The following is a 15,636-nucleotide window of genomic DNA, read 5'->3' as shown; positions in this document are numbered from 1 at the left end:
GGAATAATACATTTCACCATGGCTTTCCGTTTTCACTGCTGTACAAAATAATCGAGTCTGCTACAGTGTACAAACAAATCCTTTATTCGTTATTCGTTATTCATCATTCGTTATTCGACATTAACAGAACTCACAATTCTGCGATTTACAAACAGCCAGTTAGTCGAGTAACAACTTCTTTTCTTTTCCTCTTTCGTTTACTTTCATCGTGAATTTGGATAGTTACTCGTCGTCGATCGAAACTCGTTATTGTCGTTTAACGATTCATTCTGAAGCGCCGCGTAATGAACGCAATTCTCGTCGATCTATCCTGTTTTCGGCGCAAATTTCGGCCGTTTTGTATCTTTCCATCGGATCATTGGATCTCGGCGCGTTAACCAGAATCAGACGTGCAGGACGTAGTGTCGGCGTTACTGTGATCGTTGTTGCTCTCCGTCGACGAACTATCGTTGCTCTTTATTCGTCGTTTCCGCAGCTTTGCGAATTGAAACTCCTCAACCGGCACTGTACACCAACAATTGAAGTCGTCATTAGTTTCATTCGCGTAAATGATTTGCGATGCAATACGGGAAAGGGGGAAACGATCGTACGCTCAAACGATCGGGAAATGAGTCCAAGTAAATTGCGTCTAACCAATTAGAAACGAAAGGTGTCTGTATTTTTGATTGCTATTATCAAAATTAGTTTCATTACAGCGTGACTCTTCTTACGTTCCAGCCATAGCATTAGGATGAAGCGTCGACTTTCGAACCGTCAACGATATATGTTGTCGTTTTCTACGGAGAAACAATTGTTATGGCTGTAACATGTACATCGTATGGCGTTAACAACGAGCGGAAAAAGATTAACTTCACGTTTCTGACAACAAACGGTGAACAGTGTCTTATCTAATACCTATCAAAGTGTTGCGTTTCATTGGTGAATCGTGCGAGGAAGCTACATCGGTATCGTTAACAGTGCATTTCCTTACGTTTCCTTCATTTTACACAAACACCGTTAAACTTTATATACACATTTTACATTAATATACAAACTGCGATAAAACAAATGCAGCGTGCGCTTAATTAAAGATCTAATAGTAAATTGTTTAAACAACGAAGAATTCTCATTATCGTAAACACGAAACCTTTTCATCCATCGATTTCTTATATTGTATTCATAAGTTAAAGAGATTAAAGTCGTTGAAAATGTTTCCTCGAAAATGTGTTCTTATTATAAGTTATTGATCCAGTCAATTCCATATTTATCTAATTCAATGTGTCGAGCAAAACGAAGATACAGTATTACTACATAAACTGTAAACTTCAACGATATTTTCTTTAGTTCGATAATTTGTTTGATAAAAATATTAGAAATAAGAGATTTCTAATTTAAGAAGGTATTTCAATGCTTTAACGAGTTTAAGAAAATTCATTGTACGGTAATACGATTACTTGTAGTGCAAGTTTGATTACCATCAGAATCTGGGTCTCGATCCGTAACACTTTGAGACGCGGCTGGTAATGGAACGACTTCGGGTTCCAGAGGTTTAACCGAACAATCTACATCCTCAACTATTACTTCTTCTGCCAAGCTGCTTCTTACTGCTTCTACAAAGAATAAAATAAGTAATTTCAGTATACATTCCTTTTTATGGTTTCTCTGTTAAATTACTCTTATATTTATTTACCATTAAACGCTTGAGGATACTGCTGACTCAATTTATTTTTTACAATACGTATCCTCTTAAAAATATAATCCAAATCCTTTTTCATTTCTATCAATAGCGTTGTGTGTTTTTTGAATTCTGTGCCAGCAGCCTTTAATCTATTTACCGATAACTGATTACAGTTGGTTAACATTTCATTGGTCTTTTCAAATCTTTGCAACCTGTAGTATCTCATGTTAGTATGAATGTTGAAATTTAAAAAAATCTTATTTGCATACAACAAAAGCAAAATTCTTACATTTGCTTTTGAGCCCTTATCATAGACTCTACATCTTGCTGATCCACTATACCAGCCAAGCCTTGTATAAATACCTCTGGAGCTGTGTAGTTTTGAAAGCATTCAAAACTACCAGGGTCAGATTCTGGTGTACCTTGTGCTGTTGCCATTTTTTTAAAGTTTTACACATGTACAACAATAATGTTCATCTCCAGATGATTCTAAAATTGTCATTTTTCTTTATCCACCTGAAATAAACCCTTCATCAATTGAGCCATTCATGCATACTACAGATACCTACTTATAAAACAATTATTCCTTTTTATTCACATTCATTGAATTGGTCTAATAACATTGTACAGATAATGTTCAAGTTAAACAAGACGATCGTAAGTAATCAAGCACTGCTAAATGAAATCAATTCTATAAACAATTAATTGATACAATTTCCTTGAGACGTTTTTTGTGAATTATCATCACACCAGCCTCTTTGCACACCAACGTGATACATGTAGGGGTGTTAGGGACCCCGAAGAGCCGGTGATGCTCTTTGCATACCGACATAATGGCACCCGGGGTTTCAAGGACCCCGAAGCATCGGTGGCGCTTTCTGCAAATGTTCTTGGGGTGTTAAGGACCCCGAAGCAACAGTGATACTCTGCATACCGACAAAATGGCACCCGGGGTTTCAAGGACCCCGAAGCATCGATGGCGCTTTCTGCAAATGTTCTTGGGGTGTTAAGGACCCCGAAGGAACAGTGATACTCTGCATACCGACAAAATGGCACCCGGGGTTTCAAGGACCCCGAAGCATCGGTGGCGCTTTCTGCAAATGTTCTTGGGGTGTTAAGGACCCCGAAGCAACAGTGATACTCTGCATACCGACAAAATGGCATCCGGGGTGTCAAGGACCCCGATGCATCGGCGGCACTCTGCATACCGACGTGATATCTTGGGGTGTCAGGAACCCCGCGCGATTGTCACATCAACTGGGCTCTGGGGTGTTTGAGACCTCGTAAAAGACATGTCCGGTCTTGTTGGTTCTGTAGTCAGGGGCCCTAATCAACTGCATATCATATAGAGCTTTGTGACGTCAGCCGTCCTTACTGTAGGAACTTCTTCTGGCAACGCTGTATACAACAGCTGTTCGAAGTCAAATGTTTTTGAGAAGGATAATAGCGGATTCAGCATTCAAATTTCAACAGTAACTGTTGTATCTGAAACCGAAGCTTCGGAAATCTTGTGTGAAGAATAATAATTACAGAAAAAGATTTATCACGTGTGGTTTTAGATCCGGAATGGCACAAAATATAAATCCGTTTTATTCCTCTCAAAATGCTCCGAGTAAACCCACAGAGGAGAAGCAAAATATACCAAAAGACAATCATGCAGTTAGTAAACGGTACGCAATATTTTGTTTAGAATAAATATTATTAATTGAATTTACGCTAATGAGTTTTCAAGTTATTCTCCTTTTGTCATCTATCGCTATTTGCCATCTAATAAATGTTCTGTAATTACTGTTGTAACAAACATAACCTACTCGCAATGTTTGGGCGTAAAATTTAAAATTGGCTCGCTCCCAAATTGTAAACACTCTTGAACATGCATGTTTTACGATAGATTCGCATTTAAATATCGTTTCTCAACATTATAAATAAGTGTAAACGTATGTGCAGGTTACAAAAGGAACTCATGGTTTTGATGATGAGTACAGAAAAAGGTGTATCCGCTTTTCCGGATGGAGAAAATTTATTCAAATGGATAGGAACCATCACAGGACCTCGTGATACAGTAATATATTTTTACATTTTATCCAAAATTTTAATAATATGACAAATAAAAATATGTATAACATTCTTATTGTTATAGGTTTATGCTGGTCTTACGTACAAATTAACTTTGGAATTTCCTCATAGTTATCCATACAGTGCACCAGTTGTACGTTTTGCTACTCCTTGTTTTCATCCAAATGTGGATGCAGTAGGGAATATTTGTCTGGATATATTAAAAGACAAATGGAGTGCTCTATATGATGTTCGTACTATATTATTGTCCATACAATCTCTTCTTAGCGGTAAGTAATTGTATATTTAAACACAAAAAGCTGTGCAAATATCACAAAAAAAATACATTTTTTTTATCCATTTAAAGAACCCAACAATGAAAGTCCCCTGAATCCTCAAGCTGCAAAATTGTGGAATGATCAGACAAAGTACAAGAAACATTTAACAGAAGAGTACCATAGAGCTGTGAATCGCGACCAACAAGATTCATGATAAGTGCATTCTTATAATCATCCCAACTTGTTCATTTGTATTTTTAATTCAATCAATGTTATAATTGACTGTAAGGCATGCGGAAACAATTTGCATAGAATTTATGAAATTCACAAACAAAAACTGCATCTTTGGTTTGCTCTTTTACATCTGTACGCTATGTCACCTAACGAAACGTGAATGTACCTTTTCTACCGTTCATTACGGTCACTTTTATTGCATAGTTTCGTCAGTTTGCCATAAATATGTATAGAAATTTGTATCATGGTTTTAAGACTGTATATGCGGATTAAACATTTCTACATCGTCAATTTATACCGAAAACATTTATTTATTTTTACTCTTAGTAATATATACATATATATATATATATATCTGTATATCAACTTTTGGATATATTTTAAACGTTTTTCGTACGTACCAATCACACCTGATGACGTCATTTATCATTGTACAATTCGAAAATAAATATTTTAAACATCGATACTATAGATTTTATTATGTTACAGAAATATTATATATACTGTTATCATTATTATATCTGTAATTATATACATATATGTACAACTATACTCGATATATTATAATTATTAGCCTATCTTCGAATATCATTAGTTTTGTCAATTTATCGAGTAAAATAAATACTTTGTCGTTAACTGCAGTCTTTTTTTCTGTAATTGAATGCGGTTAACGTCTCATTCCATCAGGCCATGTTTGCGAATCAGCAACAAGCAAATAAGAAACTCCTCAACCATGTTAATAAAACGGTATTTTTCGAATTAAATGACCATTCTCTTCGATGGTTCAACATAATGCCACTGAGGTAAGGTATTTAACATTCCCCGTGTGAAACGGCAAATAAAAAAAAGAACGTAAAATTAACGTCGATGGGGTAAAGATCAATCATCTGAAAGTTGAAATTGGCAAACATCCGGTGTTGCTTTTACCCAGTGTTATAGGTAAGTAAAGTTTTGGATGGACGACATTGTGCCGATAGTTTGGTGAAGGTGCTGCTATCTGGTAAGATTGATTTATCCTAGGATTGATGATCGTAGGATATATGTAGATCATACGCAATTGCTACAAATTGAATTAAATTAGAGTTATATGGGTAAATTGATCGACAGTTTCAGGTTCGACTTGTACCGATTTAAAGCCACAGGCGGAAGGGTTGGATCGAAAGAAATTTACTTCGATAATATGGGAGCCACCGGATTATGGAATATCGAGGCCGCCCGAAAGATCTAGTCCGATAAGGCCCGTAATCTGATGAAGCAGTTAGGTTACAGAAAATTTTCATTAATGGGATAATCCTGGTTCTAGTTGTTAGGGAAAATATCTTTACCGATTAGCCAAATATCGTTCGTCCTACGGTAGAAAACATCGAATGCATGACGCGGCATAGAGGACACACGTGGGATAACCGGCGCAGAAATCGAGCCAGAGAAAGGAGTCGTGAAACTAAGTGGGCGACGAAGGCTTTCCCATAAACCTACCTCTTTCGGCGGACGTTCTAAAAGCGTTTCTAACCATTTGATTGAAAATTAATTGTAAATCACAATTCTCCAAATTCGTAAGCATATTTTGGATTTGATAAGTAAGGATTTGATTATGGTATAGCAGTGCCTGCTTCTTCTTAATCGTGTTGTCTGAGAAAGTGCAGATCAATATACGATTGACTTGACGAAAAGAACAAGAAAAAAATGAAGTAAACGAGGAGGAAAAAGAAAGAACGAGCATGGAATACCGAATAGTAGAATCCGTACGAACGCGAAGAACCGCCCATCCGAAATATCCGCAATGCGCTTCGGACGAAAATCGATCTTCTTCCTCGTCTCGGCTACGCCCCAAAAGATCAATTCGCCAAGCAACCGCGCAAAGCGTACTTTATTTCCCATAATGAATTATATAAATCGAGGCTCTTGTAACATCTAAATTTTATTATATATTTCAAGAAGATTGCATTAAAGAAAGTAATTAATTGCTCGACTAGCTTAATCATCGATTAAAAATATGTCTACGTACGTTAAGGGCACAATGTAGAACGTAAGAAGAATGTAAGAAGAAATGTTTCGAGGATTTGCATCGGAAGATTATCTGCATGCAGATAGAAAGTGGTTTTGTGCTACTTATTATACGAGCTCCTTTAGAGTCGAGACGAAAAACAGCGTCCGATCGAGGATCGAGCCAAAAGTATTCGCCTCTGATCTGGATTACTCGTACGTAAGTTAATTAAAATGACAAGTTAACAAATTCTATGACACACGAATGGCCTCGTGACCTCGAGAAACCATCGCATCTTTAGTTGGATAATTTATTATTTCGCTTCGCCTGATTACTGTTCCACTTTAGACTGGCAACTGAAATTATCGGCGCTGAGTCCCAACACTCTGCGACACACATATCTTTATCGCGTTACGCTTGTCATGCATTTTCTGCAGTACCTACATGTATGAAATTGCGACGCTTCTGCGAAACATCGATCAACAACTTATCGGTGCAAAGGACGAAGGAAAAACGATTAGAAGAGGCAACGTATAAAATGCACCGGACCTGGCCAAATATGGGTAGACTGCCTCGTGATTCGATCATGTAAACCTGTTTTTATTCTTTTCGTTCTCTCCTCTATTGCCTCCTTTTTTCTCTTCCGTTTTCTCTTTTCTGTAATTTTCTTTTTTACACTGGATGTACTATTTTGCGTTATCTGTTTGTTGTCGCAAATAAAAATGCAGAATAAATGGGAAAAAAGGATGTCTGTAAGCAACTTGGTGCGAATATCAAAGGTTTGTCCCATTTCTGAAAAAGAGTTACAAGTTGTCGAATGCGATTGAAGCAGAAATTTCTATCTTTTCGTTGTGACAATAAAGTAATTTTGTTTGGGGTAGGAATAACCACAAGCCAAATATGTAAATGTCTTTCCCATTTTGGAAACGAATCATGGTATCGCCATGACATCATCGCAAGCTGTTGCTCAATAAACCAGCCTGTCGCAAAATTGGATATTCTCGAGCCACACGTAACATTATTACTTACTAAATTATTTCCTGCGTTATAGCTGCCCGTACCGTGCGATGCATCACCGTCGCCATCGCCATCGCTATGCCACACTATGCATCGACTGCGAATCGCAAAGATGCTTGCGCATGCAATATTTCTTCCAGTCAATCGACAAGTTATTGATTTACACGCGGTGAGTTCGTTTACGTATGGTGACGATGGATGAACGGTGGTGCCTAATTGAACACAGGGTGGAAATGAAACGATGGAAAGTGGAGGAAGGAAAGGTACGAGAGGTGGAGGGAAAGTAGAAACACAATCGAGAAACAGGACTGCGTGACTCACAATCAGATTTCGAAGCTACCGTTATCGACTCGATTCTCCTCGTTCATGGCTTTACCCTGATGTACCTCGCATGCTGTCCTCCGAAGTAGAAAATGATACCATTTACGGCAACTTGTGGCTCCGTTGTTACTCGTTTTCAGACCCGTATCGTTCGAGATCGTTCGAGAAAGTGGTCGTGTGTCAAAATCTTGTCCTCGATACCGTTTGGACACCCCCGTTCCTGAAAAAAATACCGACCCGGTTATTCTGAATGTTTAAAATGTACATGTCTCTATTGTACAACGTACGACCGGTTAGTTTCGCAGAAAAGGAACCAAAATTACGCTAGCAGTCGAAATGGCAAATTCTTTTATATTGCTAGACATGGCTATATCTACTGTAGTAGCAGTGAACACGTTGGGAGTGCATAAATGCAGAACCTAGCAGATACCAGCGTCACTTTCGAGAATATTAGCCGTGGTAATCGAAACTCGTCGATACGGATATACGGGTGCGGAAATATTTAGACGTATCCATCGTGCACGACGTCCTCGGGATCAATAAAAGTTGAGGCGGGGCAAGGTTTGGCGTGGCCGTCGCGTCGTTCCGTCTCGGTTCCCTCAAACCACTTCTGTCAACGCTCCCTTCGAAACAAGTAAATTAGGCAGAAAATTTTCTCAATTTTTACTCTGCTCGTGCAATTAATCGATCTATAGATTAAGAAAAATCATACTTTTATCGAAGAGATTGAACTATGTTTCTAATCGACTGGTCAGACGAGGGTGAGATTACGCTTCGGAAGGTCGATGCTATTGTGACTCAGAGCCACCCCTTTTTGACACGCATACGAAATATTGCGTTTATTGCTATCACCAAAGGACAACGTTTCTCGTAAATTCGTCGCTTATATCGGTGCTGGATAAAAATCAACGGTCGAGGCAAGATTTGCTGAACAGATCGTGATTCACTCTTATCGCGTTAACGACCTCAAGTGCTCTGATACGAGATAATTTACAGGATACATTCTGGATATATTTTTTAGCCAGTAAAGTTTATTGTTAGCGAAAATTTTCGTTCAGAGAAAAATAGCGAACGATTACCCATCTAGTAGCAAACGTCATTCACTTTTTTGTAAGCTCGCAGCGATAAAACGTTTTTAAATAACAGCTCAGATCGAGCGTCAATTATCGAGATGACACGATCCATGATAGGTAGTAACGAGGCGGAACATTCTTTTTTGTTCATGCAAGAACGTGAGCGCAACGTCTCGGTTCGTCTAAATTGCCTGTGATGTCATCGATCGTTTATATGTATTCGCAGAGTCTCTGCAACTAACGAAGGACAACGAGAATGGAGAACATCGAGTCCTTGCTCTCTGGATTCAGTTAAAGGATACGTAACATACGTAACCCTTCGTAAGGCTGACAAGTGATTTATACAATCCACTGATTTTTCCTTTCTTTCATTTCTTAATTAATTATTGTTCGATCAAAGCTCAACTATGATTTTATCTATCATCCACGATAAACAAACCAATGAGTCATTACAATGAGAACGTTTGAATTTTTATATTTTTCATTCGATCGTTTTAAAAACCATCTTATCGGAAGTTGTCACGATCGAGTCTCAAGCTCGTGACGTTTTCTTAGAGAGTATTTACTGTTATCGGACAACTGTGATCATCGACGAAAACGAACAACAAATGAAATTTGAATGGAATAGAATGAACGCGTCGCATTGTGACGAGTCGCGGAGGTAAACACTCCGCTTTTCTTGGTTGGAATTTACATTGATAATAAATATCATCTGCCGTTCGTGGCAACCCCGTTACGTATGTACACGTATTGCAACGCATGTCTATCAATGCGCGAACGAACGCGTACAATGCACACAGGTAAATGCGCGGGCGTGTACGCGATCGTAGCTGATTTTTTCCTTCGAAACGAAGAGCGAGTGATCCATACATGGTAACGGTGAGAAGACTGGCGTTGTAACTTGCAACGCGTAACCAACCCTACCTGCCTATCCTGGCTACGTTCGTTCTCTCTCGACTCCTGTTTCTACCGATTACCGATGTACATACATACTTACATACTTACAGATTTACAGACGTTCGTTGTGCGTGCTCGACACGCGTCTACGCACACCACTATTGCTATGCGCTCTCCACGCTTCGTTTGCATACGCTCGATTTTTAATCAGCGAACGTACCTTTTCGCACTATCCTATTTATATGTACATCGAAATATATATATGAAAAATACAAACATATTTACGCATTACCGGGTAAAGAAGTAAAACATCTTCGGAACATGTAAAAATACAAGAAACAGTATTTATTAAACGCATTAACGAAAGGTAGGGAAAAAATAGGGAATAAAATTTTTTTCATTAAATCCGCAACATTTAGGTGGGCGTGTACTACGTCGGTGACTCATGTATCGACTTTTCTCCCGGTGAGGGTAGGATAAGCGGGGTAGATTTAAGGTGAACCGTAGGTAAGGGTGAAGAAGGCCACGATGAAACGAGTTCAGCAAAGAGTGTAAATGTTTCGAATTTGTGGTTGATATAATGAAAAGATGAATACAGCAATGCACTTACGTATATGTATAGACTAGTAATGAGTACGTTCAAACAAAACACTGGTCAAAACAGTCCGTCTTTATACGGGAAGCAATGACCAATTTATTCTAATTCGCTGTGATAGATCATTTAAAGATGTTAGAAATGAGTTATACGTGCACAAACTTCGTTAGAAACTTCGTTAGCCTAACGGTAATTTTTAAATTGGTAACCATGGACGAATAAGCTAAACTGTAATGTATTCTGCGTGTTTGTAATAAAGACGTGTTTCAATGCCAACCGCATTAATCTCCCTTGCTAATCGATAGCGTTCTCGAGAATTTTTTTTCTCTAAATGAATTGGCGAATATATTTATTTGTGTGGGTTCAAATTAGACGAAAATCGTTCTTGCATTCGTGATATTTATAACATTGATCTTTTTCTCTTTAATAAGGAGACAATTCTCGAGAGAGAATCAAAGAAGGAGGTCGAACTCGTGGGCCGAGAGTGTTGGTCTGCAATTTTGGCGAATCGAAATTTTCAACGATGTCACATCCGTAGGAGCTGGAGCTCCACCAAGCGCAGAATCGAGGGAGCAGTTGGCAACGCTGCAAACGCTGGCTGGTGAAAAAGCGGCGGGGCTCGGGTGCCAACCAATGGAAAGCGTCGCTGGGGACGCCCCCCTTTGCCCCACCGCGGTCGCGACGATGCTAGAAAATCTGTAACGGACGCCGCTGCCAGGGCATATTCGTTTCTGGGCTCTCGTGACGAGTTGGCGTGTACTTCGTTGTTGGTTCAGTAATCGCAGTAAGCTTCGTAAAAGTCCAAGAAACTACCGAGCAACATGAGAGAAATCGTCCATATTCAAGCCGGCCAGTGCGGTAACCAAATTGGCGCAAAGGTAAGTGTTAGAAAAGATTTTATCGAAATAATTCAATTCTTGACCGCGTGGAAAGTGAACGCTTCCTTTGTTCGACACCATAGCTAGCAACTGACGCCTAACACCTTCGATCCAGTTCCCACGGCATTCTACTGTTTGTAGCTGTTCAATTCTCTTCGTATCGTAACAAGTAGGAAAAGCAAGTTTCGAGCTAGTAACGGGCGTGGAAAATCCAGTCCTAGTTAAAATTATTTATATATACTATACATGTATATAATAGCTATTCTTAGGGGCATATCGTGTTACAAGGACATATCGCGATTAACAACATTTCCCATTTTCCAATAGTTAAACCATTATAATTTAACGAACAGTACGATGCACAAAATACACGGCGCGGTTGGTATGCGAGAAAACGGCAACCTCGCTCGGTCGAAGACCTGTCATGGCGACAGAAGCTTGCCGGCCGGTAAGCGTTCTTAACGGTTTTTTTCCATCGACCCGCGTTCCCAACGATGCGTTATTATCAAGCGTTTCGTATATTTTCCTCTGCTTATCGTTATACCGTGAAATCTATGATGTATTTTTCGAAGAAAAAGATAAGAGAATGCGCTGTCTAATTAGAAGAGAAAATTTATTTGAACCGATAGGAGTCTGGGCGTGGCTATCTCTAGCGTCAAGATACACCGGTTGATGCGGCAACGGAATCGAGCGGTTGCGCGCGCATCCGCCTTTTCTCTCCTTGTTCGCTCTCTTCTTTCCTCTTCGTCTCTCCGCACCTTTCTCGTCCTCGAATTCTTTACTCGTATCTGTTTTATAAGTTTGATGCATATATCTTTTCTGGTGCATACGTATTAATATTTTCGCTACTGCATTCCAAATTGTATTTTTCACATAAAATTTAGATCGATAATTCTTAATCAAAAGTATTCATAAAACGAAGTATTGTACGCTATTCTTATTCTACAAGCTTTTTTACTTGTTTCTGTTACTAGGTAATAAATCCATAATAAAAGAATCTTCATTTCGTGGTTGCATTATATAATATTATGCATAATTATCGTAGCAAGCGAGTTGCAGTCGCAGGGATGGCGTATGCAGCAAGCAACGCGATCGTAGTCACGCTCTCATAGTTTTCAAGGCTGTTTTATTGAGTCAATGTCCGCTTCCTAAATTATACTTCCCGATTTGCAATCGATTACATTACAACACGTTATCTTACTCTGAATATTTCTATAAATTTCGAATTTTTATATTTTGATCCACACAGAATCCTTGCATAGTTGTGTAACAGTTACAGCTACTGCCCATTCAGGGATCTTGTAGTCCAAGGACATCGTGTCTTGCGTAGAACATTTCCAACTAAAAAAGGAGATATCCTTTCGCCATTTTCCGCCGGCTGCTCGGTCGGTCAGTCAGTTTCTAGTTGTATTGTCAACGTTCCTCCAAATATAGCCAAGTGATCGCTCGTCTTGTTATCTAAAATTTGAGACACGAACAAAAACGATTCACTTTCAATTCTTCGGTGTAGGTAGGTGTATTTGAAATTTTCGAATGCAGCTATGTTCGGTAAGGTTAGACGGACAATCGATTACAAAGTGGATGAACGAACGATGGTAAACAGAAATGATGGAAACAAATTGCATAAATCGGGTGTAGTGGCTTATGTTAATTGCACAAGATTGATATTACTGCCATCACTTCTATATATAGCGATGACATTGGTGAGTCATCTCGGTACGACATTATACATACGTTGCGTGTACAGGTCGATGGGTGGGAGGTGCAGTAAGGTTGGACAGTCGCTCTTGGCTTTCCACCGATGATGTTCATATATGGTCACATGGCTTAATACGCGTATTGTTTCCATGTAGGATGTTGCAGTTATCGTAGGTGTACTGGCCATTATTATTAACTTCCTATCGCTTACCGAGAAGCTGAATGAAATTTGTATATTTATGAAAATGGAAGGAAAAGTTGAATTTCCAATTTCAATTGATGAAGACTGATGAACATACATAGGTTGTTTCGTATAGGATATATCTATGGTCACCTTCAGAGTCTGTGGTATTTTCAGACCACATTGATTTCCAGAAATACACTGCAAGGTCTTTGAACTATGGTTAGGAGAGGTAGGCGCATTCTCTAGGTAGAGAGAAGGCTGATTGTACCACGCGTTGGTTCGCTACACCTTCATGCTATGCGCTCGTCCGTGTCCGATAATAATTAATCTACCTTTTATAGATTAACGTTCGAGCTATGTACTTATTATATCAAAGATAAGACAATTTAGAGAAATAAGTAAGGAACAGAAAGAGAAAAAAAAAGTGTTCCATCCTGGTGAGGTCATAATGAATGCGCGTATTACGACTAATTACACGCGAGTTATTCACTGGCGAGGTCGTCGAACCGTTCGCTCGGTCGATAATACGGAAGACTGGAAACGGATGCGAGGAGGGTAATGGCGAAGAGAAAGCGTCGGCTAGACTTAGCATCGCGTACAATCCTTTCCGTCTTTATCCAACACTAAGATAATAATATCGCGAAATGATCGAGACTTTTTTTGTAAATTGAACTGATGGAAGAAATATTTTTTTACAGTTTTGGGAAATCATCAGCGACGAGCATGGCATCGACCCAACTGGCACGTATCACGGCGACTCGGATCTTCAATTGGAAAGGATCAACGTATACTACAATGAAGCGTCCGGTGGCAAATACGTTCCACGTGCCATTCTCGTCGACTTGGAGCCAGGCACTATGGACTCTGTTCGGTCAGGACCGTTCGGACAGATCTTCAGACCAGACAACTTTGTGTTTGGACAATCCGGAGCGGGTAACAACTGGGCAAAGGGTCATTACACCGAGGGCGCCGAATTGGTCGACTCCGTCTTGGACGTAGTCAGAAAGGAAGCAGAGAACTGCGATTGCCTGCAAGGTTTCCAGCTAACTCACTCGCTCGGCGGTGGTACCGGTTCCGGTATGGGAACGCTACTGATCTCCAAAATTCGCGAGGAGTACCCTGACAGAATTATGAACACATACTCGGTCGTACCGTCTCCTAAGGTATCGGACACTGTCGTTGAACCGTACAATGCAACGCTTTCCGTACATCAGCTGGTAGAAAACACAGACGAAACATACTGCATTGACAACGAGGCCCTCTACGATATCTGCTTCCGCACTCTGAAACTCTCCACACCTACCTACGGCGATCTGAACCATCTCGTCTCCCTCACAATGTCCGGTGTCACAACTTGCTTAAGGTTCCCTGGCCAGTTGAACGCCGACTTGAGGAAACTCGCCGTGAACATGGTACCATTCCCTCGTCTTCACTTCTTTATGCCAGGTTTCGCTCCTCTCACATCTCGTGGCAGCCAACAGTACAGAGCACTGTCCGTACCAGAACTCACCCAACAAATGTTCGACGCGAAGAACATGATGGCCGCCTGCGATCCAAGGCACGGAAGGTACCTCACGGTAGCAGCCATTTTCCGTGGCCGAATGTCTATGAAAGAGGTCGACGAACAAATGTTGAACATTCAAAACAAGAACAGCTCGTACTTCGTCGAATGGATCCCGAACAACGTGAAGACAGCCGTCTGTGACATACCACCCCGCGGTCTGAAAATGTCCGCCACCTTCATCGGTAACTCCACCGCCATCCAGGAGCTGTTCAAGAGAATTTCCGAACAATTCACAGCCATGTTCAGGAGAAAAGCTTTCCTTCATTGGTACACCGGCGAAGGTATGGACGAGATGGAATTCACGGAAGCCGAGTCGAACATGAACGATCTGGTTTCGGAGTACCAGCAATACCAGGAAGCTACCGCCGACGAGGACGCGGAATTCGACGAGGAACAGGAAGCCGAGGTCGACGAGAACTAAAGACCTATTTACCATCGTGTCGTCCCACCCCCGTTTATCTCTCTTCGCTCGTACTGCTTCTTAACTCTGCGTTTTCCTTTCTCCTCTTCATTTTTTAATTTCTTTTTTACAGATTCTTCTGACGCGCTTTTTATTTTCATTAGTAATATTACACTCGTCAAATAATCTGAAAATTTTATTCAACTTTGTTTACTACTATCTTTTTTCTGTGTCGTTTTCTCAATCGATTTATTACCATTTTACGAGGCGCGTCTTTGTATTCAGTGTATAAACCGCTCTGGCGGTCACCATCATCTTTGAATAAATTATTATCATATAAGTTTACGGTTTTATAAGAACACCCTTTATTATTGGCCGTATACTAGTACTACCGCAATTCGAACAAATTGTTTCTTTGTATTTATAAATCTATATTATTGTAGACGTACTTGTATTTATATTTGTCCCGTTTATCTACCGACTTTTATACCATGGCAAATAGATCTGAATAAAGTAGATCATTCGATCAAGCAGTACCAATCCAAGCTATCATAATTGAACATCCAATTAACTATCTTCAACCTAAATGCAGTCCTAATACTTTCGCGATCAAATTTTTCAATATAGATACTAGGATAATTTATTGGTTATGTATTAAACAACAATTAAAAATATACAACGGAATCGAATATCAAAAGGTTTTGTTTAAAAATATTTTTAACACTGCGATAATAATAAAATAGATCGTGTCGCCATCTGTCGAAACCATGTAATCATCGATCAGATTGAAATGACCTCTAG

The 15,636-nt window shown here is 39.7% G+C and overlaps 3 protein-coding genes across 5 annotated transcripts; 2 read left to right on the top strand and 1 right to left on the bottom strand.

The window, feature by feature from the left end:
- Positions 1–61: 61 nt before the first annotated feature.
- LOC114872663 (kxDL motif-containing protein CG10681) lies at positions 62–2,445 on the bottom strand. Of its 3 annotated transcripts, none has more exons than XM_029180107.2 (5): positions 2,227–2,445; positions 1,947–2,173; positions 1,670–1,869; positions 1,455–1,589; positions 62–504 (listed from the first exon to the last, which is right to left on the bottom strand). In XM_029180107.2, exons 2-5 carry the CDS (start codon positions 2,093–2,095, stop codon positions 374–376), a joined length of 615 nt encoding a protein of 204 aa, XP_029035940.1. In that variant the 5' UTR covers positions 2,096–2,173; positions 2,227–2,445; the 3' UTR covers positions 62–373. The 3 variants fall into 3 exon arrangements, with proteins under 3 accessions (XP_029035940.1, XP_029035941.1, XP_029035942.2); XM_029180108.2 differs by having other exon boundaries at positions 2,256–2,445; XM_029180109.2 differs by lacking the exon at positions 62–504 and adding an exon at positions 637–776.
- Positions 2,446–3,067: 622 nt separating this feature from the next.
- LOC114872662 (ubiquitin-conjugating enzyme E2 C) lies at positions 3,068–4,519 on the top strand. The gene is made up of 4 exons (XM_029180104.2): positions 3,068–3,327; positions 3,605–3,719; positions 3,798–4,002; positions 4,080–4,519. The coding sequence occupies exons 1-4, from the start codon at positions 3,224–3,226 to the stop codon at positions 4,202–4,204; spliced, it is 549 nt and encodes a 182-aa protein (XP_029035937.1). The 5' UTR covers positions 3,068–3,223; the 3' UTR covers positions 4,205–4,519.
- A 6,316-nt stretch (positions 4,520–10,835) lies between these two features.
- On the top strand, positions 10,836–15,375 carry LOC114872624 (tubulin beta-1 chain). Its single transcript, XM_029180005.2, has 2 exons — positions 10,836–10,989; positions 13,570–15,375. The coding sequence occupies exons 1-2, from the start codon at positions 10,933–10,935 to the stop codon at positions 14,854–14,856; spliced, it is 1,344 nt and encodes a 447-aa protein (XP_029035838.1). The 5' UTR covers positions 10,836–10,932; the 3' UTR covers positions 14,857–15,375.
- The last annotated feature ends 261 nt before the right edge of the window (positions 15,376–15,636 follow it).

The sequence above is a fragment of the Osmia bicornis genome, chromosome 3, assembly GCF_907164935.1.
Source record: "Osmia bicornis bicornis chromosome 3, iOsmBic2.1, whole genome shotgun sequence".
Lineage (NCBI taxonomy): Eukaryota > Metazoa > Arthropoda > Insecta > Hymenoptera > Megachilidae > Osmia > Osmia bicornis.
This window is presented reverse-complemented; position numbering and strand designations above follow the sequence as displayed.

Bases quoted from the DNA above. Each gene is read 5' to 3' on its own strand.
- LOC114872663 (XM_029180107.2), bottom strand. From the start codon at position 2,095: ATGGCAACAGCACAAGGTACACCAGAATCTGACCCTGGTAGTTTTGAA. The intron at 1,870-1,946 runs GTAAGAATTTTG...GAGATACTACAG, and splicing joins ATAAGGGCTCAAAAGCAAAT to GTTGCAAAGATTTGAAAAGA. The intron at 505-1,454 runs GTAATCAAACTT...GTTGGTGTACAG, and splicing joins TCGAGACCCAGATTCTGATG to TGCCGGTTGAGGAGTTTCAA.
- LOC114872662 (XM_029180104.2), top strand. From the start codon at position 3,224: ATGGCACAAAATATAAATCCGTTTTATTCCTCTCAAAATGCTCCGAGT. The intron at 3,328-3,604 runs GTACGCAATATT...ACGTATGTGCAG, and splicing joins AATCATGCAGTTAGTAAACG to GTTACAAAAGGAACTCATGG. The intron at 3,720-3,797 runs GTAATATATTTT...TTATTGTTATAG, and splicing joins TCACAGGACCTCGTGATACA to GTTTATGCTGGTCTTACGTA.
- LOC114872624 (XM_029180005.2), top strand. From the start codon at position 10,933: ATGAGAGAAATCGTCCATATTCAAGCCGGCCAGTGCGGTAACCAAATT. The intron at 10,990-13,569 runs GTAAGTGTTAGA...ATTTTTTTACAG, and splicing joins GTAACCAAATTGGCGCAAAG to TTTTGGGAAATCATCAGCGA.